The sequence below is a fragment of the Sorex fumeus genome, unplaced genomic scaffold (assembly GCF_029834395.1).
Source record: "Sorex fumeus unplaced genomic scaffold, SorFum_2.1 ptg000037l, whole genome shotgun sequence".
Classification (NCBI taxonomy): Eukaryota; Metazoa; Chordata; class Mammalia; order Eulipotyphla; family Soricidae; genus Sorex; species Sorex fumeus.
The window spans coordinates 3,292,837-3,314,811 of NW_026606094.1; the positions used below are offsets into that span (position 1 = coordinate 3,292,837).

The 21,975-nt window shown below is 35.9% G+C and overlaps 1 protein-coding gene across 4 annotated transcripts in view; it reads left to right on the plus strand.

The window, feature by feature from the left end:
- Positions 1-21,975, plus strand: part of GRM8 (glutamate metabotropic receptor 8) — a 944,681-nt gene that overhangs the window by 426,110 nt on the left and 496,596 nt on the right. For all 4 annotated transcript variants that reach the window (XM_056118374.1, XM_056118373.1, XM_056118372.1 and 1 more), the window contains exons 4-6: positions 15,373-15,508; positions 15,941-16,095; positions 17,159-17,296. In XM_056118374.1, the coding sequence (XP_055974349.1) occupies positions 15,373-15,508; positions 15,941-16,095; positions 17,159-17,296 (429 nt within the window). The remainder of the gene's footprint in view (positions 1-15,372; positions 15,509-15,940; positions 16,096-17,158; positions 17,297-21,975) is intronic.

Genomic DNA, 21,975 nt, shown 5'->3' on the forward strand with positions numbered 1-21,975 from the left:
CAAATTATGAACAAACTTGTGACTGTGTATTTCACTGTGATTCAATGAAAAAATAAAAAATAAATATTTACTAACATATCTGAAAAAAATCACTAGAATTTGGCATGAAATAGCTTAGGGACAGATAGATTGGCTCTGACTGAGATTAAAACTGATGTTTTAGACCCTGTGAGTTTTGGTTGCCATGTTGTTCTTATTAATTAATTATAACTTTTGTCAATATGTATTATTGTTGGGATTTTGATCCAAAGACAATTAAACAAGTATATGTTAAACCACCAATAAATAAAACAGACAAGCCCTCAGTCAGACTAGATAATATAGGCACAGGTTTAAAGATGAAGAAATATTTTAAAGAAAAACTCAGGTTCTGAAAGTGCTTCCTTTGACCAATAAGATTAAAGGCAGTTAATTTTAAATCATTAGTTTTTTTTCTTTTCCCTCAACTTATGACTTTAAAAAGTGAATCCCTAATCATGTATTTCATCCAGGTTGATGTTATAGGTAATACAATTAGGCTGAAAAACCAGCACTAATCCACTCCATCCTCTTACCTTTGAATCTTTCTCCTTTTTTTTTTTTTTTTGAGAGGAAGCCACACCCAGCTCTGCCAAGGACTTATGCCTGACTCTGTGTTCAAGGATTATTCTTCGAAGTGCTCAGGGATCTAACTGTGCTGGCCATGTGCAAAGCATGTATATTAAACATATTACTATCTCTTCAGTTCCCACTTTTGGATCATGATCCTCAAGAGAATCTGTGTTCATGCCTTTAGGGATTTTTTTGGTATTGTTTCCATATTTTATATTTTAGCTTTCATTTTAATGTTTTTCCATGATGGCAGGTGATGAGCTAACTTTAGCCACTTTACCCCCATTCATAAATTGCACATGCATGCACACACACAACATAGGTGTCCTCCGACTCTTCTAGTAGGATTACATTATAAATTTGGTTCAGTTCAGTGTTGATGTTATGATAGCATACATTGTCACAATTGAACTTGGTAGTGATAAAATAATTTATTTTGTACCATCTTTTCTTTTTCTTGGGACTAATACTCCCTTGCTTGTCATATGTTTGGTTTCCTGTTTATCATTATTTCATCCCCAAACTCTGACAGAACTGTTCCTATTCTGTTAGTACATCCAGGTACATTAAAGAGTCATTCAATTATTTTTCTTTTTTTCTTGGAGATACGACTGCAGAGGCTTTCATCCCACTCTAATCTATACTGTATGACCTATAGACTTGCTGGTAGCTTTGACATATGTCTGTCCTCACTTTGAGAAATCTTTTCTTTCCTCTTTTGTATTACCTGCAGCCTGCTTTCAGAGTCTTTTATTCCCTTTGTTTGGGTGATGTACATCTTTCAGGAGCATCTTTAAAAGGTGCATGAGAAGTAAATATTTTCTTGAGATTTCTGCATGTTGAAAATAGACTTTGTTCTACCCACACATATAATTTATAGTGTGGCTGTTTTTATATTTGTCTAGAATGAAACTCATCTTTTCTCATCATTTTGAAGGTGTTACTTAGTTTTCTGAGAAGCAGTAGTTCTGTTGAGAATTCTGATGCCATTTTGGGCATTAATCTTTCTGTAAGGTTGTTGCTCACCAGCGTTTTAAAATTTTGTGCTGATATTTTATAATGTGAATATTTCTCTCTCTTTGCCCTCATCTTTTCTTTCAGCTAAACATTTGTGAAATATTTTAATTCAAAACTTCATAATCTTCAGTAATTGAGATTTTATTAAATTACCATTATTATGCATAATATAATACTAAGTATAATCAAGTATTCTTGATTATAATAATCATATTACTATAATCATATAATCGGTATCTTTTTATTCTTTTCATGGTATCATCCCCCCATTTATTTTTTATGTCATTTCAAATTTATATGTTAAAACTCCTAAATGAATCATCTAATTCCTGACCATTTTCACATGTGTTGTTTTCTGAAGTATTTAACTTTCTTTTGTTTCTTATTTGTTAGGATATTTCATTCTTTTTTACCCTTGTTAAGTTCCAGAAGATCTTTCAGTTCTTAGAATGTTCTCTTTTATAGACTCCTCTTCTTGTTGCATGGACACGTCTTCTCTCTGAGGATATTAATGGTCTTGAAGTAATCGTCACCTTATATCTTCTCTCTGTGTTTCTTGAGTCCATTTTTTTCTTTTTTGGCACAATATTTAAGGGTAGTGTCAAGGTGGTATTTAGAAATACAGGAAATGTAGGTGAAGTTCACAGAGAATAATTCAGTATTACAGTTAACATTTAGACTTGGTAATTAATCTGAGAGATGTCCACAGGTGAATATCAGTGTGCTACTACCCTTAGACCAGTTTCTCCAAGGAAGATAGTTACCTCGGGGATGTAAAGTAAGCTTCTGAAATCTGGATGCCAAGTAGACAAGAGGAAGTGGGAAATCCTTAGTTAATATTCAGACTCTAACATGCTAAAACCTCAGCTGTGTCTGGTGTCTGTGAACTCATGCTCTAGGATACATAGACGGTGACCCCCATAATCTTTTGTTCAGAGGAAAGGGAATTGTGAAATGGGACTTACATTTTTACCCAATTGTATTTTCAATCCCAGCTTCTAGATACCTCCATTTCTCAGTGCTCCTGGGATTGGCTGAATGTTTTATATCTGTTGGTCCCCATCCATTGTGGACTTTTTTTTTTTATTCTGGTAAGTTCATTGTAAGTGGGTCATCATCTATTTTCAACTTTCAAAACATCAAGGGAATCTTTCTTTCTTTCTTTCTTTCTTTCTTTCTTTCTTTCTTTCTTTCTTTCTTTCTTTCTTTCTTCTTTCTTTCGTTTTGTTTGTTTCACCCACTTTATATTCAACAATTTAGTTGTATATTTGGAAGAACTGGAAAAAACAAATAAGTTCTGTCTTCCATGCTTAATTAGACAGTCTAAACCACAGTTCTTATATTGCTGTGCTGGGGATGAACCAAAGGCTCTCCTGGGCAGAATACCGCATCAGGTGATCAGGTGACCTGTCACCATTTTCTGTTTTGGGAAAGGAGAGAGGAAAGACTAAGGGCAGAAAAAGGAACTGAAGAGAAGGGAAGTGGTGAAGGATAAGGAAATATGAGAAGGAAGATTTCAAAGCGAGAGCAAGTTATTGTTTAAATAGTGAAATGAGTGCCATTGATGGACAAATCAGCATGGAGAGATCTCCATTTTCAGCTTGACCTTGACTAGCTTCTTCTCAGCTGAATTTTGCTGCATTAACCAAGAACCATAGTGCTTTGAAGAATTTTTCTCCAGACCCAAGCATCTGATAAGATTCAAATATGCTTGTAAAAATTAGCATGTGTATTAGTCATGCTCTGAAGTATGAAACTGAAGCTAGACTTCATAATTTTGAATCAGACAAGATTTCTTGTATATGCTCTGATTCTCTTCTTGTAGGCTTAAAAGGGGGGAATTTATTATATTTTACATAATGTTCCATTCCCATATTAGAACTTACATAATTCACAGCACTCCTGGGAGGCAGTGTATATGGTATATTCATAGAAACAAAATGTTGAAATTGAGCAAAATCATGAGTTCATTCTGTCAAACACCATTCTTTTTACAAGTGAGAAAACTGATAGCCATAAATATTATATATTTGTCTGGGTTATACAAACAGGGAATGTACCTGATTCAGGCTAAGGATGAAAAGATTAGTTCATGCCACAAATGAACTTGTAAGAATAAAACCAGTGCTTCAGCTATATGATATACATTACTTTTTGCAAGTCAAATAGCTTTGCATTTTGTAGATATTCACACACTATGTGGGAAAGACATAACACATTTGTAAAAGAATGAGTTTTTATCTGGGAGTTGCTGCATGAACGGAAATTGTAAAAATTATATAAAAAATTTATGAAATAACAAATCGCTGTACTTCTGTTATTTGCAGTTTTGATCAGTTTTCATTTTTGTGCTTGGAGGATGTTCGGGTTATTGAAAGCTTAATGTTCTTTCCTAAAGACCCTTTAGATAAACGATATAATTCAATGCAAATGTTATAACATTCCTGTTATATTTCCCATAGCACGAAGGATGTAGAAACTTCTTGATTTCATGAAGAAGATCACAGTGAATTCATAAAGGATGCAGTTTTCCCCTGATTTGAACATTTGCATAATTTTCAAGAGTAGGAATGAAATGAAAATTTAAAAATATGCTTACATTCTGATATGTTTTAACATGAAAATAATGATAGGTATGTTACTGTTTGATAATGATTAAACTTTATTTTAGTAAATAAACCCTTCTGGTCCTTAGAACACATGCCTTATTATTTCTCCTTCTAGTGTTCATGTTAATGGTCATTTAATAATTTTTATGCAGTTTTAATTCACCCAAAGGTGAGCTGTTTTTTTATATGCAAAATTAATTTCAGTCCTGTTTTGCACATAAATGTAGGTGTAATTAAATCCTTTTAAGATTAATGGCAATCATATCTTCATTGATACTACTCAACATGCCAACTGACAGGTAGCCTTTTTCTAAGCCATTCAGTATTGGTGATCTAAAAACTCAGGCATTAAAATTATGATTATGCCCCATTTATTGATGGGATAATTTGATTGTGTATATTGAGAATATTTAATGACCAGGGAGACAATTATTGAGCCATATTAACAGAACAAAATGAGTAGACTTGGTTTTGGATGTGGTAAAGGAGGTCTTCATTTTATTTCTTTCCAGTTATGTGAACTTGGCGGACATCCTCTTCTATGGAGAAAGAAGTTTAAAGTATTTATCCTGCTATTCAATACCAGGATATTACTAGGACATTTTGGTTGTTCTTTATAATATCATGAGAATGGAATACAATATTTCAAATAGCACAGTGGTAGGGCGTTTGCCTTGCACACAGCCAACATGGCCGACCCGAGTTCGATTTCTCTGCCCCTCTTGGAGAGCCTGGCAAGCTACCGAGAGTATCTTGCCTGAACGGCAGAGCCTGGAAAGCTACCCGTGACGTATTCAATCAAAATCACAGTCTGAAAATTGTATCTGCACCCCCATGTTCATTGCAATCTTATTTATAATAGCATTTCTAGTGAAAGAAGCCAATGTCCATTGACACATAATTATAAAGAAAATAGGGGATACATGTTCAGTGGAATATCATTCAATCTTAAAAATGAAGGAAATCCCTTACTGGAGCAACATAAATAAATCTGGAGGGGTTTATGCTAAGTGAAGTAAGCTGTCTCAGAGGATAAATATTGTCCAATTTTTCTTATGAGTGGAATTTGTTTTATGAGTCTACTTTTATGACGGCTTCAGGAAGCTAAATAGAATAGTGGTTGCTGAGGGGGGAGAGAGAGGGAAAAGTGTAGCACTTGTTCACTGCAATTGTCAATTGTTGGGGGGCACGTTTGTCTCTATATAGGGCTTACTCCTGACTTTGTGCTCAGAAATAACTCCTGGCAGGAATTGGGGACCCTATGTGGTGCTGAGGGTTGAATCTGCCAACCACATGGAGGCAATTGCCCCACTTGCTATACTATCACTCCAGCCCCTAATATATACATTTTACCTGTAGTTAGCAGCATAGTTTTATGCACTTTACATTTTATTTTAAAAAAGGTACACCTCATATTTAGTATTCATAATACACACATGAAAAGGGGACACAAAAGAAAGTTTGTATTGTCATTGTTTTTTTACCCGGATAGTGCTAATAGTGTCATGTGTATATGTATAGGTCAAACTCTTCAAATTGAAAACATTAAACAGATATATTTTTTTGTGACTAACTGTCATTTTTATAAAGTCAAAAGAATTTTAGTTCTTTTAAAAAATTAAATGTAAAATAGCTTGCTTTGAGAACGGTATTTATTTGCTTCTCTTTTCAGTTCTGTTTGAATCCAAGAAGTTAAATATTTAGGTAGATATAACTTTATATTTCTAAAATGCATAGGTCGCACCCTGCTGTGGAAAATGATCTTGCATTCCATAAAAGAATTTGCATTTGCTTGAAATACTGAAATTTCAAATGTTTTGGTGTAGATCTTTGTTCTCCAAAATCTATGTCTTATCTTAGTCATTACTATACAGTGGGTTGGTTTATCCTCGAAAGGTATGTTAATAATAGCTCTAAGGTACTAAATAATTTAGCCTGAAAGGTGCTAAAATAATAATGAACTCTTAGCTTATCAGTTTATTTTTTCCTTAAATTGAGAATGTCAGCCCTCTTTGAGTACTTATTACTCCTTTGAATGAAAACCCACCAATTGAAAACCCCAAATAACAAAACTCATGTGATACTGTTAAGTAGAATAAGATACTACTTGAGGCGGATGGAAGGATGCTCACAGTTTGTAGTCTCTGCTAGATGTTGCTGTGGTAATATTGAGTGTGCTATTTTCAGAGAGAACTTAGAAATGTTTGTATACTACACACATGTAGATGCAAATATTTTTTAACTTTTTCTGAGTACTGGTTAGATTTAAGACTCATATTTTACAATCTCTTTATTAAATAATCCCATTCTATCATTTAAAAGGAACTACCTGTTTATTTCCTTATCACACTTCCAATGAAAACCGTCTGTTATCAGTTAGGTTTCATAATATCCTAGAAATAAACTGAAATATGGGTTCTCTGAAAAGCTAAGGACTGTTAGTATAGTTAATTGCTACATCCTGTGCCTAAAAGTTATTTTACATTTAATAGATGTTCAATAAGTATTTGCTGTATTCTTAAGGAAAGATGGCTAGCACAATTTTTCTCCTGTCCCTCACTAATTTAATAGGTGCAATTATGTAAACAATTTCTAATCTTTAACTATGTTTACTAATTCTCTAATGGATGTAATTGAATCCCACAAATTCTCTGTTTTTGAGTTGAAAATAGGTAAGTAATTCTAACTGTGCTCATTTGGTTTCAATAATCTTTGGAATAATGGTTTTACATGCAATAGACTGGAAAAATATGAAATTTCTCTTCTCTCAAAGTCTGTTCACTTTGGACATTTGAGCATATATAGGAAATTTGGATTTATCTCTTGAAGTCTTCTTATCATATACTTGACTCCTCTATTTTGGAGACTATTTTGTTTTGTTTTGTTTTTAAATTTTTTTATTAGTGAAACACCATGAGGTACAGTTATAGACTTACAAATTTTTGTGCTTGGGTTTCAGTTATACAATGATCAAGTACCCATCCCTCCACCAGCGCCCATCCTCCACCACCACGGGTCCCAGCATCCCTCCCACCCCCCTTCCCCCCCATCCCACCCTGCCTCTGTGGCAGGGCATTCCCCCTTGTTCTCTCCTCTTCTTTTGGGTCCTGTGTTTTGCAAGAGAGGCATTGAGTGGCAATCATGTTTGGTCTATAGTCTACTTTCAGCATGCTTCTCCCACCCTGGGAGGATCCTCACAATACCCTTTATTTGGTGCTCTCTTCTCTATCTGAGCTTCCTTTTCCCCTAGCACGTGTGACTGGCCTCCAAGTCATGGAGCAAAATTCCTGGTACTAATCTCAGCCACTCCTGTGGGAGACTATTTTGAAAGAGAAAAAAAAATTCCCAAACACTCTTAAACAATGCAATAAATATCAAATGCCAATGCAGATACCTTTTATTAAAACTTATTTAATCGTTATCAGTTTCTCCATTTTCAATGATAATTAACTCCTAATCCTACATTTACTGTTTTGATACTACAGAAACTTCCGGGTGAATTTTTTTTTCAGCTTGAGTCCAGAGATACCTCCAGTCAGGATCTGTCTCTCTACTCTCTATTTTTGTCCTCCTCCATTTTTGCGTGTCTACTCATTCTTTCTCTTCTTTGTCTCAGTTCAGAATTTGTTGGGTATATGACGATCAGCTGTGTCCAAGTGAAAGCATGGATCATGGCCATTTTATACCACATAAACTATGTTTTAATCCAGAGCATTTCTGAGTATCCATATGGATAGAGACAGGAGGAGAGTCCCTTATACCTCCTTTATATGTGTTTTGCTCTTCAGGGGACATAAAAGGGAGTAATATTTGGCTCATCCCTCTTTTTTTTACAAGAAATTTCACTCTCCAATTTCTTTGCTTGTTGAATTTCCTTTAGGAGTTCACCTGGCATTTGCTAGAGCAAAAATAATATAAAATAATTTGTTAGGGGAAGAGAGAGGGAGAGGGAGGAGGAATGGGAGGAGAGACACAGAGGGAGAGAGAATGTGCATATGAGAGAGAGAGAGAAGGAGAGGAAGAAGGGAGAGAGGAGGGAGAGAGCACAAGTACGGGTTCCTGTGAAATTTTGCTCTTTAGTCCATGTTGTTAAAGATAACACTTTTCTTTTACAGTAATGCATGAGATAAATCTTCTCTTTCACAAAGTGCACTTTTAGCTGATAAACGTACACGCTCCCATCATGTTATGCGCCTTTTTTTTGGCTAAGTCCCAGTGTGCACCACCCCAGGAGGTGAAAATATTGTTACGAGATGTGCGATTGCACTTATTTGAACCTTAGGAAAAATTCTCCTCAACTCTCAGTGAAGGACCAACCATGTTTGGCCAAACTGTTATTTTATTTATGTCTTCAGAAGAGATGGAGAGAATTCCTAAGGTTAATTACAGTAGTCGTAGGGGGGAAAGTATGTGTGTCTAGTGTCTCTACAAGAAAAAAAATCTGACTATTCGGTTTTGTTCGATGTTATTATCAGAAGGGACATTTGTAGATAATTAAATTACAGTGAATGTTTATTATCTTCTATATGTCAGGTCAAGATAGCTAATTATAGGCAAGTTTTTATGGCCAGCATAAACATTTTATTTTGTTTGTGTTTGGAACACACCCAGTGATGCTCAGATTTACTCCTGACTGCACTTAGGCATTAGTTCTGGTGGGCTCAGAGGACCATATGGGATGCTTGGGATTGAACTTGTATCTGCGGCATGCAAGGGAAGCTCCCTACCCACTATACTATCTCTCTGACCCTGAAATAATATTTCAGCAATATTCTTCCCTTCTCTTTTTTGTGAGGATTGGTATCAAGTGGCTCTAACAGGACTCGGGGCTACTTTTAGTGATTCTCAAACAACCAGGCTGGTAGATGGATGGAAGACATGAGGATGTGGAAACTGTGGTGTGAGAGACCATTCAGGCTAACATAATAGTGCTCACGGGTCTCCAGAGCTGTACCCAGCAATGTTTGTTGGGGGCATTCTTTTAAAATTTGACATAATTTTACAGAAAGATTATATTTTTGATTTGTATATAGGCCCAAACCTGAATCTATCTTATAGATAGACTGAGTTATACAATAAGAAATTTCATATGATTTATTTAGAATCTAAATTGACAAAAATTGTGAGCCAACTTGAGGCACTGAAGATAATCATGTTTTTAAAAAATCACATTGAATATTCTATGCACAGCTTTGTAAGTAATTTCATTCCTAATAAGTTAATCCTCCTCGATTTCCTTCACAGTTGGAACTTGGTGCTGTGACATTGTTTTGTTTTCTGTTTTCTTTTTCTCCTTCTGCATTATTAATAGAGATTTTGTTCATGAAAACAAGTAACACAACTCTTGATCCTTTCAGGTTGCTGTAACAGAACTCTTCTTTGGAAATGCCTTGGAGTTTTATGATCCTAGTTCTCTTTTCTGAGGTAGTTGCTATTGTAGTTTTGTTCTGTTTGTATGTACAAATTGTCTTCTTTTGTGCAAGATTCTCTGAAGGAGCATTTTTGAAACCAGTCAATAACGATTATTTGACTTCCATGATCATTTTAGAGATATCACATCTTTAGTTCTTAAAAAAAGTATGTATTCTTGTGTATGGGTTATTTATCTAATATCTGTAGTCAAAAACATGTTGTGCTTCCTTCTGGAGCTTGAGCTGCAGTTCCTTGAGGGATTTCTCTGTCTGTAGAAACTGCCTTGTCTAAGTGCTTCACCCCTCTTCCCAGGAGAGCCCACATCCAGTGACTGATCATTGTGGAGGCATAAGGGCCTGGCCTTTTGGACTTAATGCAGAACAACCCTGCAAGTAATTCTTGCCTTGGGGCTCCCTGTGACATTGGGGACTTGTCCTTGGGCCACAATCAGCTGAATTTCTCTTCTTCCCTGTCCTACTTCTTTCCTCAGCCAAGTCAGGATGAAAGCCAAGAGCAAATGTCTTGCGTTTCAAACTCGAAGCGCCTGCTACTCCAGGAGTGCTGCCTGCCCCAGTATTGTCTCAACAGTTTAGTTGTGACCTTATGACAGATTATGGGCAAGTGTTTAAATGACACAGAACATGTGATTAGTTCCACATACTTTCTTTTAATTGTTGACACCATTTGTTGTTTAAAGGTTTTTTTACCATATAATTATTCTTATGAAAGCTCTAATTCTATTTTTAAAACTAGAATTTCAAAATCATGTTTTCCTTCAAAAGGAGACATGAATCCTTTAGGTAGGAAATAGTTTGTGTTTGGGAGGGGATCACAATTCTCTATTTATATATTGAGATTGTGTGATTATTTTGTGGTGACCATAATAGTTGAAAAGTGATTACCTGGGGCTGGAGCAATAGCACAGTGGGTAGGGCATTTGCTTTGCACGCGACAGACCTGGGTTTGATTCCCAGCATCTGATATGGTCCCCTGAGCACTTTCAGGGGTAATTCCTGAGTTCAGAGCCAGGAGTAACCTCTGTGCATTGCCAGGTGTGACCCAAAAAGCCAAAAAAAAAGCAAAAAATCCAAATAAAGAAGAGTGATTACCAAAGTGGACAACACATTCAGTAGGGAGTGAACAAAAAGTCAGTAAATTAGAAAACCAAATTATTGCTGTTGACATAGTCCAAATGTGAAATAAAGACTACAAACTTCAGAAGTCTTCCTGATATACATTCGTAGAGACAACTGCAAAGTGTTGAGGGCCATCTGGTTATACACTATAGATATTTATATTATCCTATAGGTATATGGAAAAAAGTATCTTAAGTTCTTATTATTTAATAGAAATACTGTATTTACATCATTGTCAACTAGATATAAAAGGGACAACCTGCTGGATTCTTACGGAATCTTTAAAGTTGCTGTATTTTATTCATCAAACATTTGTATCTTCTAAACTAGTGTCTCTCGACCTTTTTCTGACCATGGCCTCTTCTGACTTTTTTTTGGCCCCCTTATTCTGAAACCCTCTCTTACTGTTTGGCTCCTTAGTCTCATGCTCTGGCCCTGAACTTACGTAATTTTTTACCTGTGACCTCTTTAGAACATTCTGAAAGCTCAAAGTTATCATATGATCCCTGATTGAGATCAGTGCTCTTAAACATTTAAGAGCTAGAATTGATTATGGATGGGCGAGATGGAAAAAAATTGAGACTGAGAGTCAGACAGATCTGGCTTTGAATGTTTCTCCAGTTTCTTGCTAGATGTTGATGTTTCTGGTCTTAGTTTTCTCATCAGGGATGTGCCTAAGAGTATGACCATTTGAACTAATGAGGTATTATAGAGTGAATGATATTGCATGGTGGGATCCAGTATAAAGTAGAGAACATAAAAAATATTCGGTTCAGCAAATTATATTTTAATTTTGATTTAACAATCATAAGGAAAAATATATACGTGAGGAAATCAGACATGACATTATTTTTTTAAAAATGCTGGTTATAAATTCTTCATGCAACTTCCCAAGTGGTAAGGTTAAAAAAATTATTCCTTACAGAACTAAATAAACCTGCAGAATAGGAAAGCTAATAAATTGTACACAACCAATACTATTTGAGTGAGATATGGTAAGAAATGCAATAAAATATAATTTTTATCTGATGGAAAGAAACTCCTTTTTATTCCATCCACCCAGAAATATAAGTTGAGTCAGAGAATGTATTTTAAAACTAAAATCATAAATAATTAGTGTTTGAGGAAAACATATGTTTGATTATTCTCTTTGACTGAATTTCACTGTATTTTAAACCAACTTCTAATTATTTATATAGACTCTGTTTATGAAGTCATAACTAGTTTTGGTGGGTAACTTGTTCCTTAGTGTATGTGATTTTAGTGTACGTGATTATCATTCACTGTGAAACAATTTTATATTCTGGTTCAGATTTTCTTTTTTGTTTTTTAAGTTTGGGGTCACCCCTGGCAGTGTTCAGGGTTTACTCCTGGTTGTGCACTCAGAAATCACTCCTATATGTGCTCAGGAGACCGTAAGAATTGATGTGGAGATCAAACCTGGGTTAGCTGCATGCAAGGCAATGCACCTTACCTGTATTATCTTTCCAGCCTCACTTGTCCAGATTTTCTTATATGTGTATCTTTCTATTTGTTATGTCATAAGATCACTGAGGACAGACAATTTCTAGAGGTCTGTGGTTTCTAAAGCGTGGTAGGGCAGAAGTACCTAATGAGTGGATTAGCTGTCTGAGTTCTTGACTGATGTGAAGGTAGAAAGTGAATGAATTTGAGACTGAAGAAAAGAATACTGTCTTCTAACTCCAATCACCTCAGAAGCAATCCACTGTACAATATCAAAATAATTGTATGGTATCCAAGAGAAAAATGCTATATTAAGCAGTTTTCTGGGAAGTGTGTGTTCAGTTGAAGTGAAGTAATTGTGCAGTTCTTCTTTCTAGAAAAACATAACCTGACCATAAAAAAAGTAGAAGGTGAGGTAAAGGAATCAAAATATGATCAAACTATAAAATCAAACCCAACTCAGCTTTTTAGAAATAGAAGTTTAAAATGGGTCCTTCATGAATGAATATCTGTGAATTTAGATGAAATCACTGTCTAAATTCTGTCGGGTTTGGTCATCTGAGAGAGCTTAGGTTTTTTTCCAGCCTTTGTAATTCTGGCTATTGCGTTGATAGTAATCTCAAAATGATACTTAAGATATGAACTGTCTTCAATAGGATGCTTAAACAATATAAACATTTTGATTAAAATGGTGGTCATATTTTGAAATAACCACTTCTGAATTTATAAACAACAGACTTGAATTTATACAGTTATCCCATGTTTCCACCCATAGTTTATTGTTAATCTCACTTGTTTCTTAGGGAATAATTCCTGTGGTGGCTCCAGGAAACATGTGGTGACAGCAATAGAATCCTGGTCTCTTAAGTGCAATACTTGTGATCCGGCCCATTGAGTTACCTCAATGACCCCCTTGCTTGATATTTAAAAACATCATGCATAGCCCAGTTTATCACTAGACTTTGTTTCCAAACTTTTCTCCTCAACATATGTGATAACTCTTTTCTAGTTTTGTTCCCTAGCTCTCTTTTCATAGCTGGTGATTTTTCAGTTTCATTGTTGACCATTTCCTTTTTCATTGTTGCTTAAAATATTATATCTGGAGGGAGGGAGAGAGAGAGTGCAAATGACAGAAAGAGAGAGAGAGGGGGGAGAGGGAAAGAAGAAGAGAGAAGGAGGGAGAGAGAAAGAGGGAGGAAGGATGAGAAAGAAGGAGGGAGGAAGAGATAAAGGGAGGGAGGGAGAGAGAGACAGAAGTGTCTGCTGTCAAGTCAAGGCTGACTGTCAGGTGAGGTGGGGTGGTGGGAAGAAAAGTGGGGACATGGGTGGTAGAAAACTTATACTAGTGAAGAGTTGAGAGTTGGAGTATTGGATGACTGAAACCCAATCATGAACAACTTTGTAATTGAGTATCTCTTGGTGATTCAATAAAAAATAAATAAAATGAAAAATATTCTCTTTGAGAAACAAACAAAAAAGGAAATAGTGTCACATGATAACAAAACTTGTCCTTGGATTACACAACTGAAAATACCAAGCAAAAGCTAGGATTAATGAGGTAGGGTAGGAATGAGGAGATGAACTAGAAGTAATATAAGGACAGTGGTGGAAGTTCTGGGGCCCTTTGGTAGTTCTGGGGTGCAGTAACTGTGTATATTAAAACAAGGAATATTAACACTATCGGAAACCTAAACTCTAAGAATAAAAACTGAACTACAGTAACAAAAATTACAAGGTCAAATTTTGTTGTGTTAGATCAATGGAAAGAAATGTGTCAACTTGCAAATAAATAAATAAATATTCTCTCTGAGTGATTTCTTCACTTCAACTACCTACAATATCGGCACCTGACAAAATTGTAATTACATTTCTCCTTTTTGGCTTCAGACCCACTTTTTTCAGTTCAACGTACCGTGGATGGATTGAAGACAGAGAATCAAAATCATTAGTTCCTCCATATACTTTTGGCTACGTTCTTTTTAAAGGAGGCATCACCCAAATTGTCACAAAGGCCATCGTCTTGAAGTCATGATTTGCCATTTCCCACTACTTCAATCAAATCAGCATATCTTGAAAATAGACAATGCTTTTATGTTAATCACACTTCAGTAAAGCTGGACAAATGTTACAAAACTCACTGTGCTAAGTTAACAGAGAAATAATAAAATCTTTTTATTTTACCTCCCCAGCACTGATAGCATTGCCTTTTAATCATCATTTCCCTTTTTCAATTCTAGTGTAGATTCTTGGCCCATCCCATTGTTTTTTCCATTCCAGGCTGGCTTCCACATCAGTGATTCTCATCCATTTTATCTTTCAAGAAATACAGTGTTCATAGGCTAAATGTCTTTTCTTGTTGGGCTCTCTTGCCTTAAGAGAAAGCGTGATCCGAAGAAGAGTTCTCTATTGTTTTGATGAGTGACATGGGATTTCTGTCATTCTTTTTCCCTTTTTTGTATTAAAAATTGTTCATAATTGGGTTTCAATCACAAATGTTCCAACACCTGTCCCTTTACCAGTGTACATTTCCCATTACCAATGTCTCCAGTCCCCCCCCCCCCATGATGTCTGTGACAGGCACTTTTCTTCTCACCATTTTTATTTTTATGGTGAAGATTGAGGTCAACTGAGGTTTTGCATCTTTGTATTTGCTTGTGTTTCAGTCTTGATGATCTTTTGTTTCATAATATATCATGATGCTAATACTTAAAATCTTATGGCAACAATATGATCTGTAAAATCAAAGCATCTTTGAAGGAGGTTTATAATAAATCTTGGGACATACCTCACTACATAATAGATAGTCTCTCACATGAGATATATTCAGATTTTTATTAATCCAGGTAACTATGCTTTGACTTTGGTTAAGCAAACAATAGTAGCCACTCTTCCTTCTACTCTCCACTCTCATTTTACAATTTTTAAGAGGCATGCATAGAAATAATATTTAAATGCAACTCATTTGATACATATTTAATAAGGTGAATAAATATTACTTTGATTAGGTGAGAATGAAGAATGTTTTATGAAGCAATATCTCACACTAAATCATGTGCTTTGGAAAAGTAGCTGACCTCATTAAGTTTGATAATTAAAAAAACGCCTTTTCTGAGTCACTTTCTGTTTTTTTTTTAAAAAAATAGGTGGCGTTTGCATTGCTCAGTCTCAGAAAATCCCACGTGAACCGAGACCTGGAGAATTTGAAAAAATTATTAAACGCCTACTAGAAACACCTAATGCTCGAGCAGTGATTATGTTTGCCAACGAAGATGACATCAGGTGCTGATTCCTTCTTTTATGTAGGATCAAATGTGTGGCCTCTCTTCTTAACATATTTTAGGTTGAATATAAAATCTTGTGATATTTTACCAGAATTAGAACATTTTCATGCAACTGCATGCTACCTTATGTTGTATAATGACACAACAGCTTCTAATTCATAATTCTAAGATTTCTACAAAGTAAAACCTGGTATCTGAAGGAAATGAGAAAAATAAGAATGAGCATAATAATTCAAGTGAAGTGAAGGAGAAAAATTATTACTAGGTGCTGGTGTCAAGTATATTTCCTTTAGGAATTCATAGAATAAATGACTAATTATTGAACAGAGACCTATCGTGGTATATAGCATGATATAACAAATTTTGTAATATTCTTAAGCATAGGGTTTCTTGATAAATGGGATATTTTTTTTCCTTTTGATCTGTATAGGAGGATATTGGAGGCAGCAAAAAAATTAAACCAAAGTGGCCATTTTCTCTGGATTGGCTCTGATAGTTGGGGATCCAAAATAGCACCTGTTTATCAACAGGAGGAGATTGCAGAAGGGGCTGTGACAATTTTGCCCAAAAGAGCATCAATTGACGGTAAGGACACACAAGAAAGACCTTTTTTTTCCATTCCAATAATCAAAACTTAAAAACAAGAAGACAAAAAGACAATATCAGTGTATGGTGGAAAGCATACATTATTGATGACTAATACAGAATTCTTAGCTCCAAGGGAAGAATTGCCAAGTCAGTTGTCATTTAACTTACCCTTTTATTTTTTTTTCAAAAAAGTGTACATATTTGGCTTTTATTAAGAAGGAGAACTGTTTTCGATCTTGGGTAGTTCTGTGATGTTAGCAGTTGCCCTGTGTGTTTATATAATTCCATGGGCATATATATGATCATTATATAACTGTAAAAAGGATGAGTGGTCGGTTAATAGAAAATGAAGATATGATACTGGACTGACCTGGTGGGTAAATGAAGAAAGCAGGACATATGTAGAGCAGCTCTGAGAGGCAGTCTGTCTTCCCAGTGTCTTTTCCTAAAGTATTGAAAATGGCTACAATTCCCACCCCTATTGTTATACTTTGGAATAGCACTCTTTATAAAAGAGCTCTTCCTTCAAAGTAGTTCCTTGAATAGGCTGACTCTATCCCATTCCTCGTGATTCCTGAAGATTAAATTAGTACTGATTAGTTTATTAAATTAGCTGAAAGTGAAGCATATTGTACAGATAAATTTTGAAGCAGGTAAAAGCATAGAAACCTTAATTTCTGCTAGGAAAAGAAGAGTCAAGAATGAGAAAGTTTTGAGCTGGTTTTAAATATTGAGCATGAGGTCACTGATGGCTGATACAAGGGGATGCAGAGATGAGTAGCACTTATGAGGATGATGTCGACACAGGTTTTCCTTTTATTCTCAGTCCTAATGTCAGTTACCTACTAGTGGAATGTGGGAGTAGAAAGATTGTCCATTTATTTCCTAGGACTTTTGGAGTGAGGGAAGCCTTACTCTGGATAACTGGGTGCTACTGTGTTTGTATGCTTTGTTTTCTTCTTCATGCAGTATTGTAACATAATATTGATGTAGAATCACCAAAATATTTGGTTTTGATTTTTAAAGAATATTAAAACCAGATCTCTCTTCTTTAAAATAGGGTTTGATCGATACTTTAGAAGCCGAACTCTTGCCAATAATCGAAGAAATGTCTGGTTTGCAGAATTTTGGGAAGAAAATTTTGGATGCAAGTTAGGATCACATGGAAAAAGAAATAGTCACATAAAGAAGTGTACAGGTAACCATATTCATATTTTCCCTGGTATATTTGTTTTATAATTACCTGAAAAATAAAGCATTTGTATACGAATAATGATAATGGTATTTTCTGTTCTCTATATGAATAATTATGAAGGTGTATTCTGCTCTCTGGTTTATCTTGATATAGTTTTTTTTTAAAAAAAATAGGTTAAGCATATAATTGTCATCCAACAAATTTAAGGTCCCCCATTGGTTCTTACAGTGTATTTATTCTATGTACCTGACAATGAGTTTTCAATTCTATTAAAAACATTTTTTAGAGTGTCTACTCTGGGGCAAGCGTTTTATTAGATTTGGTAGGATAGACAAATAAGCAAGACATTATATTGCTCTCCAGAGCTCAAAATGTAGTCAGGATGATGGATCATAATAAATTGCTATGACAGTGTCTTACAATACTTTCAATCCATGTCCTTTATAATATAAATCTCCATATAGCCTATATTGCTTAGTAACTGTGATTTTTGATGCATTATAAAAATTGTGATTAAAATATTTGTCATGTTAAATTTGCAATTTTAATATATGGATAAAATTGTATTTATGAACAACATAATTTTGTACAAAAAAACTATAGATTTAAAAAATTAAACAAGTAGTACATTTACCAAGGTCATAGGTAGAAGGTCAGTTGCAAGCATCAATTTTTTTAGTCATTTGTGTATAGTAGAAACTAACTTATGGGAATTTCATTTAAAGTAAATTGTCCTAGCATCATAAAAAATATCCTTAGAATAATAGGATCACTTAAATAAAGATGCATAAATATTCATTGCTAAAATCTACAAAATTTGAAATAGCTGTTCAAATAAAACTGTGATATTATAATCCTAGAACAGGCACATAAACAGAGGAAAGATGAGCATGAGTCCTTGGAGCCACATTGTAGAGATATCTGCCTCAGGCTTCCTGTGGGCCTGGCACTGTCCAGGGTCTGCAGTGAGTGAAGAGAGACAAGTCCTAGGTCCAGAAGGAGACAAATGCCAATTCTGTCAACATCTACAGGAACAGAGACTGTAGGTGTTGACAGGTGCTGACATGTGCTTAGGAGAAATACAAGGAATAAAGACAAAAGAGTGACCAGGTATTGCTGGGAAAAGGAGAACAGAAATTGGGGGATTGAGTCAAAGAAGTTTCGCAAAGGAGCTGAGATGTGATGGCAGGAAGTGGGCAGCCATGTGAAGACACGATGGCATCCAATTCCAGGATTCAAGTCAATCCTGTTTTGTCCAACGTATAGGGAGGCTGGAGAGAATGCAAGGACATTGAGTGAGAAGGAGAGGTAGCTGATTAGATAAAAGGGGTGTCGGGGGTTGTAGGGAGTTTGGTGGGTGGTGGGGGACTGTCAGGGGCAGATTATACATACAAAGGCTTCTATTCAAGTTCTTAATTATCTAGACTTGAAGAGAAAATAGAATTTATCTCACTCATAGGTTAGAAATGCTTGAAGTGTTTAAGCCAGGGTATTTATTGCTTGGGTACCTTCCCATCAATATCCTGGCAAAAGTGTAAGGAGGATTGAAAATTAGGGGAGAAAAAAGGAGCAAGGTCAATCAAGAGGGCATTAGACTAGCTAAGCTGAGAGGAGTTGAACACACAGATGTGAGTATGCACAGTACATGGTGAGTGAAAAACACTGGAGTTATAAGTGATGGAAATTCTGTTTAATATATGTCAATGAGTTCTAGGAAACTAGGAAACCAGTAATGTGGTTAGAGGAAAGAATGAAAGGTCGAGTTCTTACGATTTGCTTTGCGAACCCTATGGAACTGGCCAGCAGGTGGCAGCAGAAGGTCTAGGACCCTAGTGTGAGCTCAGCTCTAAAAATACAGATGTGAATGTGGCAGAGAGAGTGAAAGCTGGAAGTTAGGGACAAGAGCATAGATATAACTGTTCTAGGAAAATGCGCAGAGTTGAGGACTGACAAATGAAGACTTTAGGGAAGGAACCAGGAAAGGAAAGGGTGCATGGTGGATCTGGCAGAATGATGTTTTAAGTCCCCAAGAGAGGAGATAAATACTTGCAGTTTTAGTGTTGCAGAGATTTGTGGGTCCAGGATTAGAAGTCTGAGAGATGGAGCCTGGAATAAATTCAGTAGATTGAAGTTCATGCTTCACATGTGCATGCAGGAGCCCCGGGTCACTATCAGGTCCCTCAGAATGTATCAGGAGTAGTCCCTAAATACTGCCAAGTGTGCAACCCCCACCCAAAAGAAGCATTGTTGAGAAATTCGAGTAGTCGGGGCTTCAGGAAGAGTTTGGATGGAGGAAGTGGAGGACAGAATGTTTCTTCAAGATGCGTGGGAAAGGGCCAGAATAATAGTATGGCGGGTAGGGCCTTTGCCTTGGTTGAATGCAGAGGATTGAGGTTCAATCCCGGCATCCCATATGGTCCCACAAGCACCACCAGGAGTGATTCCTGAGTGCAGAGCCAAGAGGAACTTCTGAGCATCACTGGGTGTGGCCCCAAAACAAAGCAAGAAAAAAAAAGAACCTTGGCAAAGAGCAAAACCAAAGATGGAAGAAGAGCTCTCTTAAGCATTTTTCAGACAAACATGGTATCTAGGGGACTTTAGAACAGATGCCCGGAGAAATAAATTAATTCCAGAGGCAGGTCTTGTTAGAAACTTAAAGGAATAAAAAGGGAATAAGTGGAAACTTCAGGGAACCAAGTGAAAATAAAATGATTGATAATTACATTTAAATAATGTTTCTTTGAAAGATAAAGTTGTATGCAAATACCTATAGAAGGGGAGGTGTGGAGAAAAATCCCTTAACTGAAATTTAAATTGAAATAACTATTACCAAAGGTCAGTAGTTATGTGACTGAACAAGTTGTTCAACTCAAAGCTTCTCAGAGGGAGGATGTTGGGTAACAAGAGCACTTTGACAAAGGGCATCCAGACTGTAGGTAAAGGTGGGTCAGGAGGGCACAGGACTAGGGCAGAACGCTGAAGTGCAGGGATCCAGCTGATTGCAGAAGAGAATGCATGTGAGAATCATGGAAATGAGGAGTATAATGTTCAGAGAAGGATTTGAGAGAAGAGTATGAAGTACCATCTTTCATTCATGTGTAATTTTGAATTATGACTGATTAGCTAACTAGAAAACACATTACTTCATAGTCCTTGATATATAGCACAGAATATAATGAAATTGGTAGAAAATAAGCCATTAGCTGGTCACCTAGTTTATTTTTTTTAGTAATTTCTGTCAGACTCCTATTTTCCAAAAGTGTTCATATATGTAGAAACTCTTTTAATATCTGTAGATGATGTGTATTGAATATTTATTTCAGGCACAAATGTGGAAATTGGGTTGGGGTTGGATCCAGATTGGTTGGCTGTCTGCTGAAGATTCTTTGATGTGTTTGGGTGTTGCTAAAATTGTAACAATCTGTCCAATTAGAGCTATTTCTAGACCAATGAAAACGGTATGTTCTCCAAGTGCTAGGGCAAATGTATCCTTCAGGGAACAAGGTCAGTAAACAGATTTTCATGCAAATTTCATTGAGGGTGCTACTGAAATAACTTGTTTGTGGGTAAAAAGATAACAGTATAATGTCTAAATTAAGATAAAAATTTAAGGAAAAGTAACAGAGTATTTCCAGATGGGAAAAAAGATATTTGTTTTCTGAATTACCGTTAGCAACCAATTTTCACCTTTGTTTTAGAAAAGAAGATGATCTAGCACATTAGTACTTAAAAGGAAATGTACTTAAATGTACAAATTGTACTTAAAAGGAAAAAAGTGAAGAATATCCATCTGCAGAGGAGGTTTGAAAATTATTTATAGTTCCAATATATTCAACTTAAGCTAATTCAGCCTAAACGTATATACGTGTGGCATGTTTCAAAATTCTGCTCAGGTTTTAATCATCCACAGTTCATCAAAAAGTTAGAACCCTCAGTGCAAACTATAGCTGCACTATTCTTTTTGTTGCATTCAGAATATCATTTGTGTGTTATGCTTTGAGTAAAATTTTACATGAGGCTATGGTAATCTGTGAAGGCAATTATTTACTTCCGTTGGGGGCAATATTGCCAATGTATTTACATGGATAAGAGACTGCTTCCCAGCAGGGTAGAGCTTCTGTCTTATCCATTTTCAGGAGATGGAGAGTCTTCAAGCAGTGAGGAACATTCTTTTCCTAAAATTAATTCGGTGCAAACCGTTTTCTGAGATGATTTCTCCCCCTAGAATCTCAGGAAAGCTTTCAAAAAGATGTGATGTTATTGTTAACTTTGATACACTGGCCACATTCCAAAATGAGGTAATTCCTACCATCCACTTAGCTATTTATGTAGTTATTATTGCTTCTGAGAGCTGCTGAGTTCTGAAAGCTACTACTACTTAATCCTACTTAAAATTCCCTTTGTCTTTCTCCTGAAGAAAAAAAAGAAAAGAAAATCCTTTGTGGTTTGCCATCCGTGGTGACTGGTGATGGGCGTTATTTTATAGACAGCCCTCTAACCTCTGTAGCCCCCATTCTTCTCCCAGTCTTGATGCCTCTCCACTCCCCAACCACCCAGACACCCACACAATCCTGGGAGAATTGTGGGTCTATATCTTCTCTCTTTACACATTTTCACTCACCGATTTCCCCAGTCAGACCGCTGCCTGCCTCTGCTCCTCGTTACCACCTCAATTTTTGGTT